Here is a 21207-nt window from a genome sequence, read left to right on the forward strand (position 1 = left end):
TGAAACCTGCGTCGCTTTTGACAGTGCAACTTCATCTCTGGTCAGTATTTGCTTGCTTGACTTACCGCAAACATAAGATAAGATATCACCGAGTGTGCCTATTCATCTAAATCAATTAGCCCATCGATCTGTTGAACAATACAGTCCATAATACTTCCATCCTCGTAGTACGCATCTCTTCGGAGCAGTTCGTTAACATGGATTTCACCGGTAAAGTCGTTCTCATCACCGGAGCATCTTCCGGCATCGGCGAAGGAACCGCCATCTATTTTGCCAAGTTTGGCGCATCGCTGGCCCTTACAGGCCGCAACGAGGCCAATTTGAACAAAGTTGGCGAGGCGTGTGAAGCCGTATCGAAGAACAAGCCTCTTCTCATCATTGCCGACGTGACGAAGGAGGAAGACAATAAGCGCGTAGTCGATGTGATCGTCGAAAAGTACGGTAAGCTGGATGTGCTGGTCAACAATGCCGGCATTATAGGGAACGGGTCGATCGAAAACACCAGCCTACAGCAGTACGATGAGCTGATGAACACGAACGTTCGAGGTGTGTATCACCTGACCATGCTGGCCGTTCCGTTGTTGGTCAAGACGAAAGGCAACATCGTAAATTTGTCAAGCGTCGCCGGAAACCGATCGTTTCCGGGTATCCTTGCCTACAGCATGTCCAAGGCTGCGATCGATCAATTCACTCGCTGCACTGCATTGGAATTGGCACCGAAGCAGGTGCGCGTGAATGCCGTTAATCCTGGTAAGTACTCTCAATGCTTATACCATCACGTATGGTGTAGGAATTTGTTTTAATTCATGTTCTCACTCCAGGTGTCATTGTCACGGACATTCATAAACGCGGCGGAATGGATGAAGAAGCTTACGCTGCATTCTTGAAGAAGTGTGAACAAACCCATGCCCTTGGACGTCCAGGTGTGCCGGAGGAGGTTGCTTCAACAATTGCTTTCTTAGCTTCCGATGGAGCCAGCTACATTACGGGCGTGACACTGAACGTCGATGGAGGCAGACATGCGATGTGCCCCCGATAAATGGTTGGATAGACGGAAATGAACTTTCTTTCGTGTGAACGCATTTCAAGTGATTATGAAAATAATGCATGGCATTTTATTCCAACAGTATCGAAATAAAATAAGATAGAAGGAGATAACTGCAGATGTTCTCTCATGTCCGAATTAGCGGGGGCACATAGCGTGGCGACCACCATCTACAGGCAGGCTGGCACCAGTTATGAATGATGATGAATCGCTCGCCAGGAAAACGATTGCATCGGCCACCTCGGACGCTTGGCCTGGACGGCCCATTGCGTGAGTGTTTTTGGAGTGTTCCAAAAATTTAGCGTATGTCTGCTCGTCCATGCCACCGCGCTTGTGCAGGTTCGTTACGGTCACCCCCGGATTGACGCAGTTTACGCGCACACCCTTCGCGGCTAGCTCGAGGGCAACGCAACGCGTGAACTGATCGACCGACATCTTCGAAATGTTGTACGCCAGTACTCCCGGGAAGGAGCGGATTCCGTTCACGCTGGACACATTCACCACGTTACCCTTCGACTCGATCAGATGGGGTACGGCCAGCATCGTCAGATGGTAGACCGATCGGATGTTGGTGTTCATGACACGATCGAACTGCTCCAGGCTGGTCGTCTCGATGGTGCCCGTCTCGATGATGCCGGCATTGTTTACGAGCACATCAAGCTTGCCATACTTCTCGATGGTAGCCTTCAGAACATGCTCCGTGTCCGCTTCCTTCGTGATGTCTCCAGCAATCACGAACGGTGCCCCGGCCGATCCGGTACACTGCTTGGCAACGCTATTGAGATTGTCCACCTTACGTCCCGTTAGGGCAAGCTTGGCTCCAAGTTGGGAGAATTTCAGAGCCGCTGCAGCTCCGATCCCACTGCTGGCACCCGTAATTAGGACTACTTTACCGGCCAGATTCATCACTAACGGCGAAGCGTTCTACTGGTTATGTAAATGCAAGAATTGTGCGACTGACTATGCGCAGTTGATTTGGCCTTGGTAACCACTCCACCAATAAACACACATCAGCTGTTGATAAGGCAGACTAACTGTCAGCGGCAACAAATCAACGGTGAGTAGAATGTTTTATTCATAGCAGCTAAAGCATGGAATATTTAATTTATTTTTTTGAAGAATTCATTTAATATTTCGAATCGGGAATATTCTTCATCCGAGCAGAAGCTGAAGAACACACAACCTTTTTCAAAAAAAAAAAAAAAATGGGAAGCGTGGTCGGAGGCCTGTTATTCTGCAAGTCACTTACTGTATCGGATCATACGGGAGAACGATTCGGAAAGTAGCTTGGGGCATGTTTCGTTTCCCAGTTCCACAACCTGACTTTGTTTTCGGATGGTTTTGGATCTCCTTTTTTCAGTTCAGATAAAGAGCATCCTTAGATTTAGTGCTCGTTAGACACGGCTAATGTGTATGGTAAATAAACAGTTTATGTTTGTGATTGCTGCTTAAAAGATTTACACCCCTCGAAAGGATCCTGTAAAAAGATGGAAATGGAAAAGGTAACCAACCCAGCAAGCTCAATTAATAATTGGACACATTTTTCATCCGGCAAATTAAGAGAACATAAGACGCTCTGTGGGAGGGTGTAAAATGTAGTTAAACATGAAAAGGAAATTATGTAGTGATCCAATAATTAACTCACCGGACTCGTGCCTTTTTTCTGCCGAGTAAAAATATACGATTTGTTAAAAATCAAGGGACACAACAACCGGTGTTCGAAGGCCAAGGCAAAACAAAAAAAGTTAGAAAAGAAGCAAAATCTAGGGAAATGCTGAAAGGATGATAAGCTTTTGTGAAAGGGACAGCAAAAAAACAAAAAAAAAATGGGGGGGCACAAACTTTACCGATAAAAAAATATTGATTATGACCTGCCGTCGGGGTAAACTTTCACCATAAATATAGGACCCAATTATCGCTCATCGCTACACACTGGGAAAGTAAAGTAATTCTATTTTTTTTTTCTCAACCTCGTTACTAAAGTGTTTTAGACATTTCCTGTATAGCTCCTGCGAGGGATGGAGAGCAATTAATTTGTCGGAAGAATGAGTTGGAAGTGGAGTTGTGTCCGTGTTTTTAGTGCTGTGATGGATGTTCCTGAACGCAAAAAGGTGTTTATTGCGAACCTTTTTTCGTGGAAAACTACATTTTCCAGGTTGATACTTTTTGTATCCGGTGTAAAATGGCGGTATTGTAATCAGCAGAATCCATCACATTTAAAAGAATCGCCTTTACGACTTAGAAGACTGATGATTAGAAAATCACTAGACTTAACTTAAAACATAATTGTTCTTCATTAACCTTTAAGAGGTCTTCTAGTAAGGCACTTTTATGTCATACTGAAGCGGTTTAGGCATGATAATAACACGTGGAAAATAGAATTGCCAACTAACTTTCCCGGTTACGAGATTTTCCCGTTGGTTCATTCCAGCTCTGCTTATCTGTTAACAGTATCTGGAATAATACAATATTAGCCATTGGACAGCCCGTGGAAACCTCCGGTCCGGTAGGACCGGTTTAGACCAGATGGCTGTAAAGATACCGGAACCAGCGTATCCCTGGTAAGAGGCCGATAACCTTATTTCCTGCCTAATCCAGAAGGGTGATATAATTCACGCATCATCAGTTAGGGCCGTGTTTTGGCGTAAATTATTCCGGTTGCGGGTCGACGTAGGTTGTGCTCAACAATCTGTAGGCAAAATATATTCATCCTCCACCTACGAGCACTAGCATATTCGGAAGGCTTGCGAGGGCTGCGTTAAAGCGTGGGAACGCTTGCAAAATGGTCCGTTTTGAAACATCCTCTCGATTAAGCTTAGAACGATGGGAACGAAGGTCGATTGTTTCGGATTTTATCTGACGGATTTCGTTGAGCAAGCATGGCTCCCAAAATAACATGGTGCGACACGGGTGGGGTGCCAGGCTCGGGTCGATTTTCGCCAATATTTGCAAATCATCAAGAATCCGTTGGCGGCGACGGCTTCGTTCCGGGAGATTGTGGCTTCCGGCGAAAAAAATTATTCACCATGATGTGTGTTTTGGTTCTGATTTACTCATTGCTCATTGTTGCAAACATGTTGTGAAACTAAGGGACGCCGACAGGGTGGTTGATAATTCACAGGGGGGAGAAAAAACAAATATGGCGCAAGGCTTTTCTACAAACTGAATTTTAATGAAATGCTCGATGAGCAAGCTGGAGTTGACTCGTCGAAAAAATACTCAGCAAAATTCCCCGACCATCTGCATCCATTCCAAAGATGTGTAAATCTTGTTTTCATGTTGGTTGGATTATAGAGCAAAACTTTTCCCTCCCAATTAGTGAGGGATAATTTCGAGCAGAGCACAGATGATTTGGGTCATAAATTAGCATGCGTTTTGTTCGGAAAATTTAATTACTCGCACCATCCTCTGGGCTTCCGCGCTTCCGTAGTCGAAAACTAGGGTTGACTCCACTTCTCAACGGGGCTGTTTGCCAAAAATGGATTCTGGTGGCCTTGACAAAAAGTTAAAGCACGACTGTGTGCGGCTTAAGACTAATGCAAAACAAATCAAGCATTCGAGGAAATAAATGATGAATACAGATTTAAAAAAGTTGTTCATAGCCCTTTGGAGTTACAGTTCAACAAGACTGCAGCAAGATAACACATAATCACTGCAGTAAGATAACAAAGAATAAACAGTAGAAACCGTTTGGCTATAGTTAATAATATTTGCCATAACCTTATGAGTCACATTTTTATCGACAAAACGTATAAACAAAAAGTTAGTTCTAATCTAAAGAAAGGTCATAGTATTGGTTATACATATTTGAATAATATGTTGTTAGTATTGAAGGTTGAAGATAACGCGTTTATAACGAGTTTATATAAATATCGAGAATATTAAATTTGGGTATACCGAGAAAAAACCACGGATGGTCATATCGAATAAATGCTACTCCTCGCTTTGATGGATGATCATTTATAGACCACACTCCCCCCTTGTTTTTAGAAACGAAACGATCCTTCTCGTGAGTACTTCTGATCCATTTTTCGAACTCTTGCAGAAGCTGCAATTTTTGAGAAAGTATTGAAGAGAAATGACACGGTCTTAACCCGTTCCGCTGCATGGAAAGGGGATGGAAAAGAATTTTCCAACCCAATACAAACCGTCCTTTCCGTCCGTCCGTCCGTCCGTCCTCGGCCCGGTTGGAGAAATCAAGATCGATGAAGATGAAGTGGTTCCGAAGGACAAACCCATTAATCCTGCACCAGAAATGAATCCGTCGCGTGATAACACTGTTTTTTTTTCTTACTGGTGTCTTTTTCCGTTGCGCTGGCTCTTTCGCTCATTTTTCCACCCAACCCCACGTGGGTATGGTTTTTTGTGTGCTTCCGGAAAGGGCAGAGGGCGCATCCGAGTGGAGAGAGGCTCGTGTCCGTATCCGCAGGCGAACCGGGAATGCGTGGGAGCCGTCTGAAACAAAAGTGAGCCTTCCATGCAGCGTGAACAGCCTTTCGGACAAAACGGATGCCAGGCAACGATGAGCCCTGTCTCGTTCCACTTTCCCATAGCAAAGTGTGGAAAAATTGAAAAACTGCGAACCGTCAAACGAAAACTCATTATTCATTCTTTGCGTCGATGGCGTTATTCATCGACGTAAAGCGAACAAATGAACGGGAAAAAAGGGTCAGTCCTGGTCGGCGGCACCAGTACATGCCGAAACGGAAGCTTACGCCAACCTAGAGGCCTGCCGTTCATCGCCGCCACCCGGAAAGATTCTGCAAACGCGTGGTCGTCCTTCTCGGCGTCGAATGAGATGTTAAGCTCAACTGCCTGCGTCGCTGGTGTAGAATAATGAAACGTGACGTTGACAGAAGCACAATGAAATTACGAACGATGGCAAGGTTCCCCGGGAAGACGGTGGGCAGAAGGACAACATAGCTGCTGTCTGTAAATTCCCACACCTCCCCCATGCCATCGTGGCCCCTTCGAGACCGGCGGATTGGCTGCGACTGGCAACCTTTCCGTTGCAGGTCATGAACATGCTTAATAGCTCGTAGAAAACGATGTTCACAAGTCGATACCGAGAACGGTGCTTGGCGGCGGTCGTGTCGATGGGACAGGATACAGAGCAAGAGGTACGGTTGCCTCGCCAGGCGAAGGGTTCTTCCGACCAGCTTCCAGCCACGGCGAGCTGGCGTTCGATTTCCGAAGGATGTAAGAGCGATATTTTTAAACGTTCACACATTCGCATCCATCCACGATGTGATCGGATTATACGCTTTACAGGGAAGTCGTTGAAGCTCCAGCGAATCTTCTGCCAGGGACGTTTCAAGAGATTTGTGTCGTATTTTGCTTGCATAAGGAGTCGAGAATCGCAAGGAACTGTACACACGAAGCTTCAGTTGAAGCTTTTTAATTCCGCTGTGGTTATATTGGGTGTTTTTTTTGGTATTTTCGCATGTTTGTTTGTGTTGGTTCCATGATATTTTTGTGTGGTTTCATTTGCAAATGAAATGTTCGTGGTTTTCTTAGTACTTTGGTTGTTTGTGCGATTTATTTTTCAAATTGTGTTCATTTTACCTTAGTTCCTAATCCCACACCAGAATTGTCCGGTTTTATTCAACCTGAAACTCGTCTGCAAACGGAACCGGCCATCCCTGGTAGTAAATTATACCAACATTAACTGGAAAACACGCTGGGTGAAACATTTCAGGGGCATGAAAAATATGCCGGGGCATCCGTTTGCCGGCATGCACGTGTTAGCCATTCCCAGTTCCTATCGTGTGCGGCTAACTTTTGGCCGAAGGAAAAAGGTAACGAATCAGTTGCGGACAGAAGGGCAATAATTCACGTACCCCGAGGGTCCCGGGACCGATGTTTAATTGTGCCAGTGACCCGCACCTTTCCTTCGTTCGCGCTCGAACACATGATTTCAATTTAAAGGGCCACGCATTTGCCCTTTGCCCTCCAAACCGCCATCAAACAAAACCGACCGATTCGCCGAAGGGGCGTACAATTTCCGTAAAGTGTTGAGTGCTTTCGGGCACAACGGTTTGGATGAGCCCGGTCGCCCTTTTTCCACGTGCTGTGGGGGAATTCCCTTCATCCGTTTTGTCTCCTTCCCAATGATAAGGGTTTGTGCGTTTCGATTGGTTGCTTTCGTGGTCGTTGATTGTTTAATATTTGATAAAAAAACAAGAGAGTAAAAACATTTCCACGACGACCCGGTTGTGTGTATTTCACTTTCCACGTTTTCCACGTCAGAAATAATTGCAAAGTTTGCAGTGAATAAGATTTATGAGCACATCCGGCTGGGAATGATGCGAGGGGCAGCGAAGGGAGTTTCGGCAACTTTGGGCCGAGCGAATTGTCGAAACATTAGGACATCGGGAATGCGGGAAGCGAATGGGATACGGAAGTATTATACATTATAGGTCTTCCTGCTTTTCCCGTGCAATGAATGCAATATAAATAAACAGAAAAAAACAACTTCACCTCTTCTCAGCGTGTCTGCTTCCGCAAAAGAATGTTTTCTATTGAAATACTTTTCCTCAATTAAACCGAAACCGACCGAGGCCGAATCACAAGAACCGCTGATTGGCTGGCGCATTTCCCAGGAATTGGGTCGACAGGGTTTTTTTTATCCAACATTTTCAACTTCCCGCGGAACAGTTCCACCAGAAGGGAAAATTCCGAAAGTGGTAGACCCGTTTTTGGTTCGAAACAGTACCGGGCGAGGAAGTAAGCAAGCAGTAAAATCAAGATAAGATTTGTGGCTAATTTTAATTGTTTAGACGTTTAAAATTCAATTCTTCACCGATTCCGAGTTCCATCGGTACACTTTGGCCGTTTTGCAGATGTGATTTCTCACTTTCCATACAGTTTTTCGGATGCCAAAAAAGCCGTTTTCAGCGTCTCAGAAAAGAGTTGTAGAATGCACCCTCAAGAAATAGAGAATGGAAATATTTGCTTTTGCATGCTTGGCCGTCCCGAAATCGTATTAGAGGTATGGGCGGATTCGTTGAGCGTGGTTGACAAAAAAAAAGAAATGGTTTTATTCAGGAACAGGAAACAATTATCCAACCAGGAAAAAGACCAAAATGTTTCTCTCTGAACGGTTGTTAACTACATCACTATCCAAGGTATATATGTTTCTTACAATGAATACTACTTTATAGACTTCCGAACATTTACAAGCCTAGATTCATTTCACACATACACTCAGTTCAATTTCTAATCTTTGAAAAGTTTTTTGGTTCTATTTTTGTGTTTGCTGTATTAACAACAAACGATGACTAAAATGTTTTTTATTTACCACTTATCAGTTAATTGTTACTTCAAAATGAAAAAAAAACACCGGATTCGGGTGATTCAACTACGTTACAAAAGTGTTGAATGATATTGAGCGGTTTGGTGAAGGAATTTCTTAAGCTCGGTTTTAGTACGCCTTGGGGCGGTGGAGGAACAAGTGTAAAGTATCAGCATTACATTTCAAAGCAAATAAGTGGAAGTGAATGTTTTTCAAATAACAGCAACCGTTCACTATCAATTCGTTCCAAAATCAATAAGTATTTACGTGAATCCCACAATGAAGAATTTCGTATTGCTTATGTTGATCGCTACCGGCATATCTGTTGGTAAGTAATACCAAGGAACATCATGTTAGTGCAGTGTTTTTGACGTAGCATGTTTATGTACCACAAATTGCAGCTGTGCCAATCGATGTGGAGGTTCGTATCGATGGCCCCAGTTTTGTAGTAATCCAACAACCATTCAAGCTCATCTGCCAACTTTCAAAGCCTGTACCGAGTAACTACACGATTGATTGGTTTTTCTATAGAAATGGTACACAAAAAGTACAGGTTTGTTCCATTTGAGTTATTTTCGTTTTGCTTACTTGAATCTATAAGAATAAGTAGATTTTATTGAAAACGTAGTAAAATAATGTTTTATGTGGCTTTTCGGAAACAGGTCATAGATACCGTTGTGGCCCAACAATGTAATATTGGTCAGATGAAAGCGGCATTTTCGTACCAAGCGGGACTATATGAATGTTGCTTAAGTGATTCGAAAAATTCTTCGAAATGTGCTGCAAAGCATTTAAATCTTCTTGAGTTTACTGGTCCTAATAAAACATTCGAAGCAATAAATAGTGTAAGTGGTCGTTTAGTTACGCCCCAGAATCAAAATTTCATTATCGCTGTGCATCATGGAGTTCTGCACGTTAATGTTGATTTCTACAAAAATAATCCTGCTCCCGTTTCTGAGGTACCCGATCCAAGCGCTAGTGCTAAAGACTCCCTGTGTAGTCAACACACTTTAAAATGTTTTGATTTTACATCTGGTGAAATGGAGGATAGTGGTTGGCTCAATATTACCTCCACCTACAACAACATTGTTTCAAATTACAGCCTCAACATAATGGTACAAGGTGAGTCAATGATAGCGACAAGTGTAGTACATATTTGCGAGTAACATAATGTAATTTCAGGTGCTCCGAAACTGGCAATGAACGACATCGTAGTTGTATCTAGTGATGAGACGGATTTTGTTTGTCGGGGCCATGCCTATCCTCCACCAAAAACTATCACGTGCGAATTCCTATCATGCAATGAAAGTACTCTGGATGGAGCCGATTGTTTCCACAAGACGGACATCCTGCCATTAAGTGTACGGTAAAATTTGCTTGTTTGATAGTAAACATAAATTAGCATCATAGACCAGAACAAACAAAATAGTTTTCTTGTTATCAACTTGTTGCACTTTGAAAGTAATTTCACTTAAATGAATCACACCACATATGCTTATCAACTTGTGTTATGTTCTAAAAATAAATAGTTACTATACATTTCAGTTTTATGAGCCTAGCTGTTATGTAAAAAGTATATAATTTGCACTTTATCTAAATGTTAATTATGTTTGCTAACATTTACCATACATCAGCTAAACACGCATTGTTATTGTTTCAATTTGGATATTAATTTCGGTTTCGTATCATGGCAGGTTTCCAAACATGCTGACTCAATCGAGTTCTTTGCTTCTGGAAGTATCCCGTCACCAGGATTTGGTAAAGTGCAATGTACGGCTAACAACTCTCAAGGCTCAGATTCTGTTAATGCAACAGTTTTCAAGCTTGACTTCTACGACGAAGTGGTGCTGGAAGTCACATCTCCAATCGGAACGATTACTTTCGATGATGTAGTAACTTTAAGATGTCGAGCAAATGCGTACAATTTCACCGGTAACTTTACTTTTGAGGTCAATAACGAACAAAACATCATCATGGGACGCAGGATCAACTATTCTTGGGAGACGTTTTATACCGTTCTCCCGCAACAAAACATTTCTATCGCAACGAAAGTGAAATGTCTAGCGGAGTGTAAGGATGGAGAATCTGTGAGCGCAATGCTGGACTTGAGAATCGCAAGTGGTTCGAAACATATCGCTTTGTCAACGAATGTAATTGATTTATTTATTTTAGTAGCAGTAGTAGTAGTATATGATTTATTTTGTATTAACTATTAGGTGATTTACATCATTCATAACAGAGATGTAATGAGTTCACAATTTATTTTCCTCATTATTTTTAAAAGTATAAGTCCGCTGTGCTTGGTTGAAAAATTAATAAAATCATATTTTCAATTCCATCGAACTTCTTTAGGCCACTCGTTTTCACAGTATTAAAACTTCATCCGAACAGTAGTACCCTGGAAAACAAAAAAAAATTCAAAACTTATCTCTCCAAACAGTTGTTTACTACATCAGCATCAAAGAATGAAAAAAGTAAAATGTTTCTTACAATGAATGCTTCTTTATAGACTTCCGAACATTTACAAGCCTTGATTCATTTCACGCATACATCAGTTCGTAAGCCAGTTTCTAATCTTCGAAATATTTCTTGGTTCTATAGTTGTGTTTGCCGTAGTACCAAAAAAAATGATGACTGAAATGTTTTCTATTTACCCCTTATCAGGTAATTGATAATTTAAACTGAAAAAAATCAAAACATTCGGGTGATTCAGCTATGATCGAAAAGTGGGGAGTTTTATTGAGCGGTTTGATGAAGGAATTTCTTAAGCTCGCATTTAATGCTGTGAAGGCGATGGAGAAACAAGTATAACATTACATTGCATTTCAAAGCTGCTGAAAGCGGATTTTTTTTTCAAATAACAGCAACCATTATCTTTAAGGATTTGCGTGAATTCCAAAATGAAGAATTTAGTATTGCTTATGTTGACCGCTACCGGCATATCTGTTGGTAAGTAATACTAAGGAACATCATGTAAGTGTAATGTTTTTGACGTAACTTGTTTATGTACCACAAATTGCAGCTATGCCAAACGATGTGGAGGTTCGTATAGATGGCCCCAGTTTTGTAGTAAACAAACAACAATTCCAGCTAAACTGCAAAGTTTCAAAGCCTGTACCGAGTAACTACACGATTGATTGGTTTTTTCAAAGAAACACTTCACAAGAAATGCAGGTTTGTTCCATTTGAGTTATTTTCGTTTTGCTTACTTGAATCTATAAGTTGCCAATAGACATCTTAGATTTTATTGAAAACATAGTAAAATAATGTTTTATGTGGCTTTTTCGAAACAGATCACGAAGAACCAAGCGGCCCTGAAATGTAAATTAGACAACAATAACACGTTACTTGTTTTCGAAAAGGCATTTTCGTTCCATGCGGGACTATACAAATGTTGCTTAAGTGATATGAAAAATCCTTCGAAATGTGCTGGAATGCATTTAAATGTTATTGATTTTTTTCGCTACCCCCCTGAGTTCAAGAATGTAAGAAGTGTAAGTGGTCGTTTAGTTTCAAACCGGAATATGACGTTCACTGTCGCTGTGCATCATGGAGTTCTGGACGTTCGTGTTGATTTCTATAAAAATAATTCTGTTCCGGTTTCTGAGGTACCCGATCCAAGCGCTAGTGCTACAGACTCCCTGTGTAGAAAAGACAATCAAAAATGTTTTGATTTTACATCTGGTGAAATGGAAGATAGTGGTTGGCTCAATATTACCTCCACCTACAACAACATTGTTTCAAAATACAGCCTCAACATAATGATACGAGGTGAGTCAGTGGGATCAAAAAGGGTGGTACATATTTGTTAGTAACATAGTGTAATTTCAGGTCCTCCGAAACTGGCAATGAACGACATCGTAGTTGTATCTAGTGATGAGACGGATTTTGTTTGTCAGGGCCGTGCCTATCCTCCTCCAGAAACTATCACGTGCGAATTCCTATCATGCAATGAAAGTACTCTGGATGGAACCGATTGTTTCCACAAGACGAACATCCTGCCATTAAGTGTACGGTAAAATTTGCTTGTTTGCTAGTGAACATAAATTAGCATCAGCAGAACACACATGCTTATCAACTTGCATTATTTTTTAAAATTAAATAGCTACCATACATTTTAATGTTATGAGCTATTATGTAAAAAGTATAAAATTTGCACTTTATCTCAATGCAAATTGTTTTTAATAACATTTACATACATCAGCCAAACACGCATTGTTATTCCTTGAATATGGATATTAATTTCGGTTTCGTATCATGGTAGGTTTCCAAACATGATGACTCAATCAAATTCTTTGCTTCTGGAAGAATCCCGTCACCAGCTTTCGGTAAAGTGCAATGTACGGCTAACAACTCTCTCGGCACAGATTCTGTTAGTGTAACAGTTTTCAAGTTTGACTTTTACGACAAAGTGATGCTGGAAGTCACATCTCCAAACGGAACGATTACTTTCGAAGACATAGTAACTTTAAGATGTCGAGCAAATGCGTACAATTTCACCGGTAAATTTACTTTTGAAATCAATGGCAAACAAAACATCACCATCGGACGCAGAATGAACTATTCTTGGGAGGCGCTTTACACCTTGGAAAACATTTCTATCGCAACGAAAGTGAAATGTCTAGCGGAGTGTAAGGATGGAGAATCTGTGAGCGCAACGCTGGACTTGAGAATCCCAGGTTCGGAACATATGGATTCGCCATCGAATTTATTCGATTTATTTGCCATAGGCTCCGTCGCGGTAGTTTTCATATTCCTTATGGTGCTTTATACTGTTATCAAGTATAAACCAACGGATGTCAGCAAAACCCACTCAGATGCAGCGAAAGTGGATGTTCCTGCTGAATATAGATTCGACAAAAATAACCTTACCCTAGGACGAAAGCTTGGAGAAGGTGAATTCGGTGTCGTATTGAAGGCCGAAGCGAAATACATTTTGGCAGGTCAACCGTCCACAACGGTTGCAGTAAAGATGATGCAGGGCTTTGGCGGCGATTCGATCCGGAATTCAATTATAGCAGAGCTGAAAATTATTATTTTGATCGGCAGGCATTTGAATATAGTCAATTTATTGGGAGCGGTCACCGAGAACATTCGCGACGGTAAGCTGGAAGGCAGTGTCATCCTAAACCTTTGAAAAATCGTTACTGTTCTGTGTCTTTTGCAGATCAACTAATGATCATCCTGGAGTACTGCCGATACGGAAGTGTGCTGGAATACATGCGGAAGAACAGATCGAACTTCTTCAATTGCAATTATGATATAACGTCGGCTTCATCGCAACAGTACTGGTTTATCGGAGAGGAGGATGAAGAGGATAGGACGAATTTCCAAACGATGGATCTGATCTGTTGGTCGGCGCAAGTAGCAAATGGAATGAAGTACTTGGCATCGAAGAACGTCTTCCACGGAGATCTGGCCGCGCGCAACATTTTGCTTTGCGAGAAAAATGTCGTGAAAATCAGCGACTTTGGTTTGGCGCGAGTATTCAACCATGGCACATACTACAAGAAAACCAGCAAAGATCGGGTTCCCTTCAAATGGCTCTCCTTGGAGAGTATGTCCAACCAGAAGTACAGCGTTCAGTCGGATGTGTGGGCCTACGGTGTGTTGCTTTGGGAGCTGTTTTCCCTCGGGACGAATCCGTATCCGGGGGTCCCCGTGGACGAACACTTCTATGACCTGCTGAAAGGGGGCTATCGCATGCCCAAACCACAATACGCCAGTGAAGCCGTGTACAATTTGATGTTTTCTTGCTGGAATGAAGATCCCAACCTCAGACCATCGTTTCCGAGGCTATCCCATGTATTCCATCAAATGCTGCCCAACTCGATGCGAATAGTGAGTTTTGTCGATCTGCATCCTGTGGGACAGTTTAGCTAAGTAGTCTTTTATTCAATCATTTCTTTTCAGCATTACATAACTCTCAACGATCCTTATGAGGAAGCAAATCTCAGACAAGTGAACAGTGAAAACGACGAATCAAGGGGTTAACGCGTTGAAGCAATAAAATGTATTTATATCAACTATATCCAGATTAAAAAAAATGCTTCGATAATTATACTGTCCAGCTATATTTTATCGAGCCTGCATAGAAGACGAGAAGAAAACATTCTTTGATGACAGTAGAAAATTAATAAAAAGATTAACATTTTTAAAGTGATAAAAATCACAATCTATGACCAATCGCGCATAAAGCCCTATTAAACATAATTTAATCATACTCAACCAATTTATAAATATTTTCAGTTTCATTGGTTTAAAAGCCTCAAAACCAGAAGCATAAATTAGTGCACTGTAAGAATTCAGGGCAAATAATCACCTATATAAACAGTTATACTCTTCGGTAAATAAAGTACCTTCCTATGTTCAATCCAAGTTCTGTAGTAAACAAAAGTTATATCCCAATCTGATTTTCACGCATGTTCTTATTTACGAATGCTCGAGAGAAAAGAAGGAACACAATCTATCATCTTGTACCGAATAAGGGAATGGAAATGGCGAAAATCAGTTCTGCGTAAACATATCATTCAATTTCACGAATAACAGACAGAAAAATAATTTTTGGGCAGACTCGGAACTACCTACTGCTAACGATCGAAGCAAAACTCTACTTCTAGGAAACTTTCATTATCTCTAGGAACTTTCATTATCTATGGAAATTTCTATTCGCTAGGGAATATTAAGTGAGTGTGCTTGAAAAAGTATAGAAACTTATCAGGACATCTTCTTATGCACTTGAAGATTGTCCACTCGATAAAACAGCTTATGAATTTATGATTTTTTTAAATCGTCCAATGTTAATAGAGGATTCAAGGTAAGTTTATCGGTGTAGGTCAACATCAGATCATTTAAAAGATGATGTAACTTCTTCAAACAAACATGTGAAACATACTAAAGAAACAATGAACGAAATATATTATTGGTTAGTACTCATCAAGAGATAATAAGTTCTTTCCATGTTGTCTGCTTCTGCTGCTCAGTCAATATACCATATTGACCTTTATGTTTGGCAAGCAAGCATTTGATGATTGAGCCGTAGACTTCTTTTTGCCGCCTCGAGGCCTCTTGTCAACTGTTGAATCAACGAAGCCTTAGTCCAGTACCATAGCGAATTATGATGGCGATTGCAAAGAGCACAACTCTCTGGAAAAGTTTCCGAGCCGGATAAAAACCATCGGTGGTTCCTTAACGATGATTTATTGATTTAATACCTATAGCTTCAAGGTGTAGCATATTGGAATGAACGTTTTCGGATGTTTACCAAAGGATGAAAAGGCTCATCATTATTTACAGAATTTTCTTACGAAAGGTATGTTCATTCGGTCAAATTTGGAAAATGGACTACTGTCGTTGTTACTTTAGCTGAAACCCTAAAAAGGTTTTAAGGCAAAGAGCCTTATTGGATGTAAGTAACGATGTTTGTGTGGTATTTCGGCTCATCTGCTAACCTCTGCTGCTATTTTTCGTTCTTTGAAATACGTCAGACGACAATATTTTCTCTCAAAAATGGGGATTTCCAATGCTAGTGATACGGCTCGAATAATGTAAACGTCACTCTTCTACTGAAAGGAATGTTTGATTTCGAGTGGGAGCTATTTCTATTTGAGCTGAAGGAGTACATTTCTCCTCCATTCATTTGTTCTTCCTACGCACGGTTACAAGATACATCTATTTATTTTTCTACAAGAACGAAGGCACGAAGGAATGCTTTAAAGATTTTCACACCAACGTATTGTCGAGGAAAAACGTGTGCATGGAAGCATCGACGCACCAACCTTCACCAGAAGCCTGATTATCCTCTTATGGTGCTTCTTTTGTGGCGGAAAACAAAATTGGCCCCCACTGTTCTTGTCGCTAAGACGTTTCTCCGTTGATAAGGGCAGGAAAAAGAAAAGTAATTCCATTCTATCATGCTCGCAAACTTGAGTTCTAGCTTCTCAATATGTTCTTCCCTGCAAGGAAACATCTAAACGGAAGCACGGGCATTTCGCTAGATTGTCCATTCAGGTGATTGAAAGACGCGATTAATGACACCGTTTCCGTTCAGGTAGAACTTTCCAGCTATTTCTCAGTCACAAACAACGATAATTACGGATGCGTTCGAGATTTCCGCAAATAGATATTCCAACACGATGTCGAACAAACCTCTTTACTGAAGAAAGTACACCTGTAACTTTAATGCTAGTGAAAATGCGAAAAACTCCATCCTGCACAGATCACATTACTTTTCCAACTCGCCAGTGCTTCCGTCTGAATGCAATAAAATTGTTGCTAGGACTCATCCACCTGGCCGGTAAAACCATCCGATGTCTACGTGCGGAGATGATTGGACCCGGGAGCGCCAAGCAGAAGGGTTTTCCTTTTCTCAATGGTCCAAATGCACCATGGGCTGCAATTTATCGTCCTGTCCTGATGAAGGTAGATCGCTTTCCTTCCTTCGTGGCCTGGTTGGAACAACAATAAACGCGGTGTAAGATCTCGATATCGTCTCCTTCTGGTCGTAGGTTAACAAAGTTAGCAATGTTCCGCTAGATTTTTCCCCAGAAGCTTTCATACTGATTTCTTCATTTGCTGCGGAGGAAGTACGGAACTACGAAGCTCTTTATCGGTTTTACTAATCCTAAAATTGCAATCAGGAATCAAACGACTACTTATCATTTGTAGGGAACCATACTGTGTGATTTGTAGAGTCAATTAGCTTCTATATTTTTACTCGAAGAGGGTTTTTTTTTAATTTCTTTACTGATGACAAAGTCCTTTAACATGATATTTACCTCGTTTGAAATTTCATTGAAAGCAAGAGTATGCTTCTCTGATATGAAACGATGAACGAGAACATACTAATAAATGTAGCAAGGGTGGTATTTCAAATTTCCTCGGAATCTCAAATTTTCCTCTGATTAGCATCCTGCGGGATCTCTGTACAGAGGCCATGCTTCCGCTTCGCATCGCTGGCAGTAATCCACGCAGACGAAAACAGAAAAGTTTTCTGCTGGTTGACACTTCAGCCTTTTATTCCTTCCATGGATTCCAAAGGAAGCAGACAGCCCAACCCCGGGCGTCCATTGCAACAGAACCAACAGAAGACAAGCGCACGGACATGGTTGACATGCTCTAATCAACACGTTCGTAGCTTGCTTTTATGCCATCTATACAGCGAGTGTCGAGTGAAAGTAAGTCATCCACGTTAAACCTCTCCTTCTCACTGTTTACACTTTATACCGTCGGCGTGTGTCCTCGGAGTCCTTGCTAAACCTCGCGATTGCTTGTGTTTACACAGCTTTCGCTGGTGAGACCCGGAGGGCTGCTTTTTCCCGCTGCAGATGAAGATGCCACTAATCCGCATCCGGAAAGCTAGCTCAGTGGTCGTTTTGTTACATTTGCACACCGTCGTTCGATTCGGCAAGCATGCTTCCGACTTAGAACAGAGCCATAATAAGCTTGACGATATGCCGGCGAATGGTAATTACGTTTCATTAGTAACATAAACCAGCCAGATTCACTGAAGAAGTGTGTTCGCTTGCAATTTCAGCGATCTTTTATGACTCACTTTGTGGCGTACAAGACGGAGAAACATGATAAAGCAGTCTTCAACTTATGACTAATGATGGTAGCGTAGTGATTCATATGAGATTAATGGTATTATTGGTCACTTGCCGTTGGAGCAGTTTGTTTCTATGAATTTCAATAATACTAACAAAAAACTGAGTGCAAAAGAAAGAAAATGACCAAGATTACCTCAGCGAAGTTTGAATAAATCGAAAACTCACGCGGCTGTTTGGTCTGCAGGAAATCAACATGTGGAATAAAAAGTTAGTATCGATCATCTGCACTGAAACCTGGCATCGTGGAAACGTAAACATGGTGTTTGTTCAGTAAATCTATGATTTATTGAAACGATATTTCATCGAGAAAGCTGTGGTATTATTGAAGAGAACAAACTGGTGCTCTTGTTTTCCTTTTCACCCCCGTCAAAAATGTTTGATTTTCACTTTCAACCCAGTGACTTTTCAACGACCATGGATTTGCAAGAAACATTAATCAAATTATCTGAACCAGACACCGTCAGCATCGTGCGAAAATCTGAATCCCCTCAAAAGACGATTTTCCTGTGGCCTTACTCACACACAAACGGTCGGCTGTATATCGAATTATTTTCACGCTAGATTCGGGATGTCGTTGGATGAAAGAGAACTTCGTTAGAAAGCTTCACGGTTGAGTTAAACCTTAACTTCCGGAAGCATGAAGTTTGTCAACAGTCAGATCAGAAGGATTCGTACGCCGAAAGCTTTCCTGGCTACAGCAATTGTTTGGTTTCCCGCTGATGCCTTGGGGAAGAATTTTATCAAAAGCAGCAACTGTTGATTTTCTTCGCTTCGCTAACCGTTTGATCGATTGTGTCATGTGTGTTTAAAACTCTTTTGGATGGATCTTGCGCAGAGATGCTCATTTTTTCAATCCAAATTGAATCATACGCTCCGTTTCCTATTTGTTAAAAGTGAAAGCCTTCTAAAACATATTTCTTTGAGGTTTATTTTCGTTTCCTGTAGAGAATTTCCTGTAAAGCATTTTACTGCTTCATCTTAACCCGGCTTTTGAGTGCTGTGTTAACGCAATTTAATAAACACTCATCGCTTTAATCGATGATCATCACCTTAATACGAACCGAGATGGAGCGATTTCAGGCGCGTTAAATATATATTTTATCGATGATTGATTATGGGCGATAGGCAACCCCGTGGCGCAAAGAAATGAGCACATCCGTCCCCGGGAGTGAACCGTGATTGAGTGATATGGTTTTCCACGCTACATCCTTTCTTCGCCTTTGTGTTTGTCGTGCTTTTGATACCCAGCCCAACATGGATGTCACAAGGATGTGTAATTTGTTCGCGACCGCGTCAACACGATGAAAATAAGTCATCGGAAATAGATTACGAACGCACGGGTGATACTCCGGTACTGCCTGAGCTGCCGATTAATCCTTTGAATTCGGAAGACATGGAGTTCCATACTCGTCGACTTCGCAGGTCCCACTCGAGCCGGGATGATTGATTGCTTTCGCGCAATGAATCGACATAAATCATTGAACCACCTTTCGCCACTCGACGATGCTTGGTGTGTGCAGGAGTAATCTTTGCTGTTCATTGCATTCATCGACGTTAATGAAATAGAGAACCTAACATACCAACCTAAAGTACAAAAAGGAATGCCGGAAAGTGAAGGAAAATTGAATGATGGCCTCACGGCGTACAGATGATAGCCGATAAAGTAACTTTCGCAGCCATTTCAGAGAGTGTTTTGTCCGTGGCTATCAAACGACACACAATGAAGCCTTTTTACATCCAACGTTCGTCCCGTTGAAAGTGAATAAATAAGGATGAAAATTGCCAACATCTATCTGTCTAGCAGAAGCTCTTAAGCCAGACTTTTATCATCGTTGTCCCCTTTTGTGGAGGCATTGTCTCCGGTGATCTTCTCCGATTGCCGGAAGGTTACAACTTACGGTGGGTCTCCTCGGGTTGCTGGAAATGAGTAAAGCTGTAAGGTTTTCTTAGGACTTTGCTCGGGGGCGTAACGAAGAAGGCTTTGACTTCTCGAAAAATTGATGAGAGCCGGTCTTTGGTTGTACTACTGCGAAAAAAGCAGGGCCACTATTGTTTCAACCAGTCCTGAGACAACAAATCAAGCCAGCGGTCAAGATTTTCAGATAAATATGCGTCGGAGGTCTCGAAACGAGTTGGCAAAGGAAAGGTGAACCCACAAATTAAGTAATCCCGGTAATGGCAGTGACTTGACGTCAGTAATGACCTGTAATCTAGATAATGGTCTTGGTAGAGTACTTTCCGAGTGGCCGTGATTTTCGAGGGGACATTTACCGTTTAAAGATGAATGTGTGGCTAATTTTTTCCTCATCCAGCTTAGCATATGCAAAAAAGGTTGACAAATGACTGCACAAAACTTAAAAACCAGAAGGGCTCATCCATCTTTTCTCACTTGGATGGAAGTTGGTTTCGAATTCATTCTCGTTTAAGTTTATCGTTTCCCGGACTCGAGAGCAGAACAAGGCACAAAATAATCACTGAAATAAAAATAAACGACTCGAGATAATCATCATCATCATCACGCCTTCTTCTGTGCAGACATAAATCTGGCCTCCGAAACAGAGTGGAACAATCTTTTACGAAGGAATAAATTAGGTTTTTCTGCTGCGCAAATCATATTTCAAAAAAGTTAGCAAAAACAATCTCAAAAAACGTGATTTTCGTGCACTTAGAATTGCATAATCACTTGACATTTGATTTTGGTCACAATCAAACAAGAGGTACCAAGAGAACGGATAAGAAAACTTCCCTTTAGGGACAAAGAAAGAAAATTAAATAAACATCGAAAAGAAAAGCTTCCAATGAACCCTTTTTCGGTATGGCGAAATAATTGAGTTTTTATTTGTTCGTTATCGTCACCAAAGTCAAAGTTTTTAGCTGGTTTCCTTCCGAAGTAGTGGTATATCGTGGCCGGCTTTTCGGAGGAGAAAGTGTACCGCAATATTTCCTAAGACTTGCCTAGGGACTCTAGGGTGTGCATTATGCACTGACGTGGTTTTGTGGAGGCGAATTTTAAGGCAGCAGGAACATTATCGTGAGGACGCTGATGACGAAGTTTTTAATTTAATTTGCAAAGAAACTGTCGATTACGATGATGAAGTTGGGTCAATCGGGCAGGCAAGGTCGTGGTAAAACGGTGCGCTTAAAGACAAAAAAGAGAGTCTTGCTTCGGGACTTCACTCAGCGCCGGAATCGGATCAAGCTACTGGAAATTTGGAATTTATAATGTCATCATATTTTGCGCAAGCTGCACCGTAAACCTT

The 21207-nt window shown here is 41.5% G+C and overlaps 3 protein-coding genes across 3 annotated transcripts; 2 read left to right on the plus strand and 1 right to left on the minus strand.

The window, feature by feature from the left end:
• The first annotated feature begins 37 nt into the window (after positions 1-37).
• LOC131287212 (3-oxoacyl-[acyl-carrier-protein] reductase FabG-like) lies at positions 38-1134 on the plus strand. The gene is made up of 2 exons (XM_058316245.1): positions 38-750; positions 822-1134. The coding sequence occupies exons 1-2, from the start codon at positions 198-200 to the stop codon at positions 1037-1039; spliced, it is 771 nt and encodes a 256-aa protein (XP_058172228.1). The 5' UTR covers positions 38-197; the 3' UTR covers positions 1040-1134.
• LOC131287214 (3-oxoacyl-[acyl-carrier-protein] reductase FabG-like) lies at positions 1099-2055 on the minus strand. Its single transcript, XM_058316246.1, has one exon. It carries the CDS (start codon positions 1949-1951, stop codon positions 1184-1186), a length of 768 nt encoding a protein of 255 aa, XP_058172229.1. The 5' UTR covers positions 1952-2055; the 3' UTR covers positions 1099-1183.
• A 7324-nt stretch (positions 2056-9379) lies between these two features.
• On the plus strand, positions 9380-14222 carry LOC131289185 (platelet-derived growth factor receptor alpha-like). Its single transcript, XM_058318394.1, has 3 exons — positions 9380-9461; positions 13217-13441; positions 13507-14222. Exons 1-3 carry the CDS (start codon positions 9380-9382, stop codon positions 14220-14222), a joined length of 1023 nt encoding a protein of 340 aa, XP_058174377.1.
• Positions 14223-21207: the final 6985 nt, after the last annotated feature.

This window comes from Anopheles ziemanni, chromosome 3 (assembly GCF_943734765.1).
Source record: "Anopheles ziemanni chromosome 3, idAnoZiCoDA_A2_x.2, whole genome shotgun sequence".
Lineage (NCBI taxonomy): Eukaryota > Metazoa > Arthropoda > Insecta > Diptera > Culicidae > Anopheles > Anopheles ziemanni.

Excerpts from the sequence above, each read along its gene's own strand:
- LOC131287212 (XM_058316245.1), top strand. The coding sequence starts at position 198 with ATGGATTTCACCGGTAAAGTCGTTCTCATCACCGGAGCATCTTCCGGC. Across the intron at positions 751-821 it reads CGTGAATGCCGTTAATCCTG|GTGTCATTGTCACGGACATT; the intron begins GTAAGTACTCTC and ends TTCTCACTCCAG.
- LOC131287214 (XM_058316246.1), bottom strand. The coding sequence starts at position 1,951 with ATGAATCTGGCCGGTAAAGTAGTCCTAATTACGGGTGCCAGCAGTGGG.
- LOC131289185 (XM_058318394.1), top strand. The coding sequence starts at position 9,380 with ATGGAGGATAGTGGTTGGCTCAATATTACCTCCACCTACAACAACATT. Across the intron at positions 9,462-13,216 it reads CCTCAACATAATGGTACAAG|GACGAAAGCTTGGAGAAGGT; the intron begins GTGAGTCAATGA and ends ACCTTACCCTAG. Across the intron at positions 13,442-13,506 it reads CACCGAGAACATTCGCGACG|ATCAACTAATGATCATCCTG; the intron begins GTAAGCTGGAAG and ends TGTCTTTTGCAG.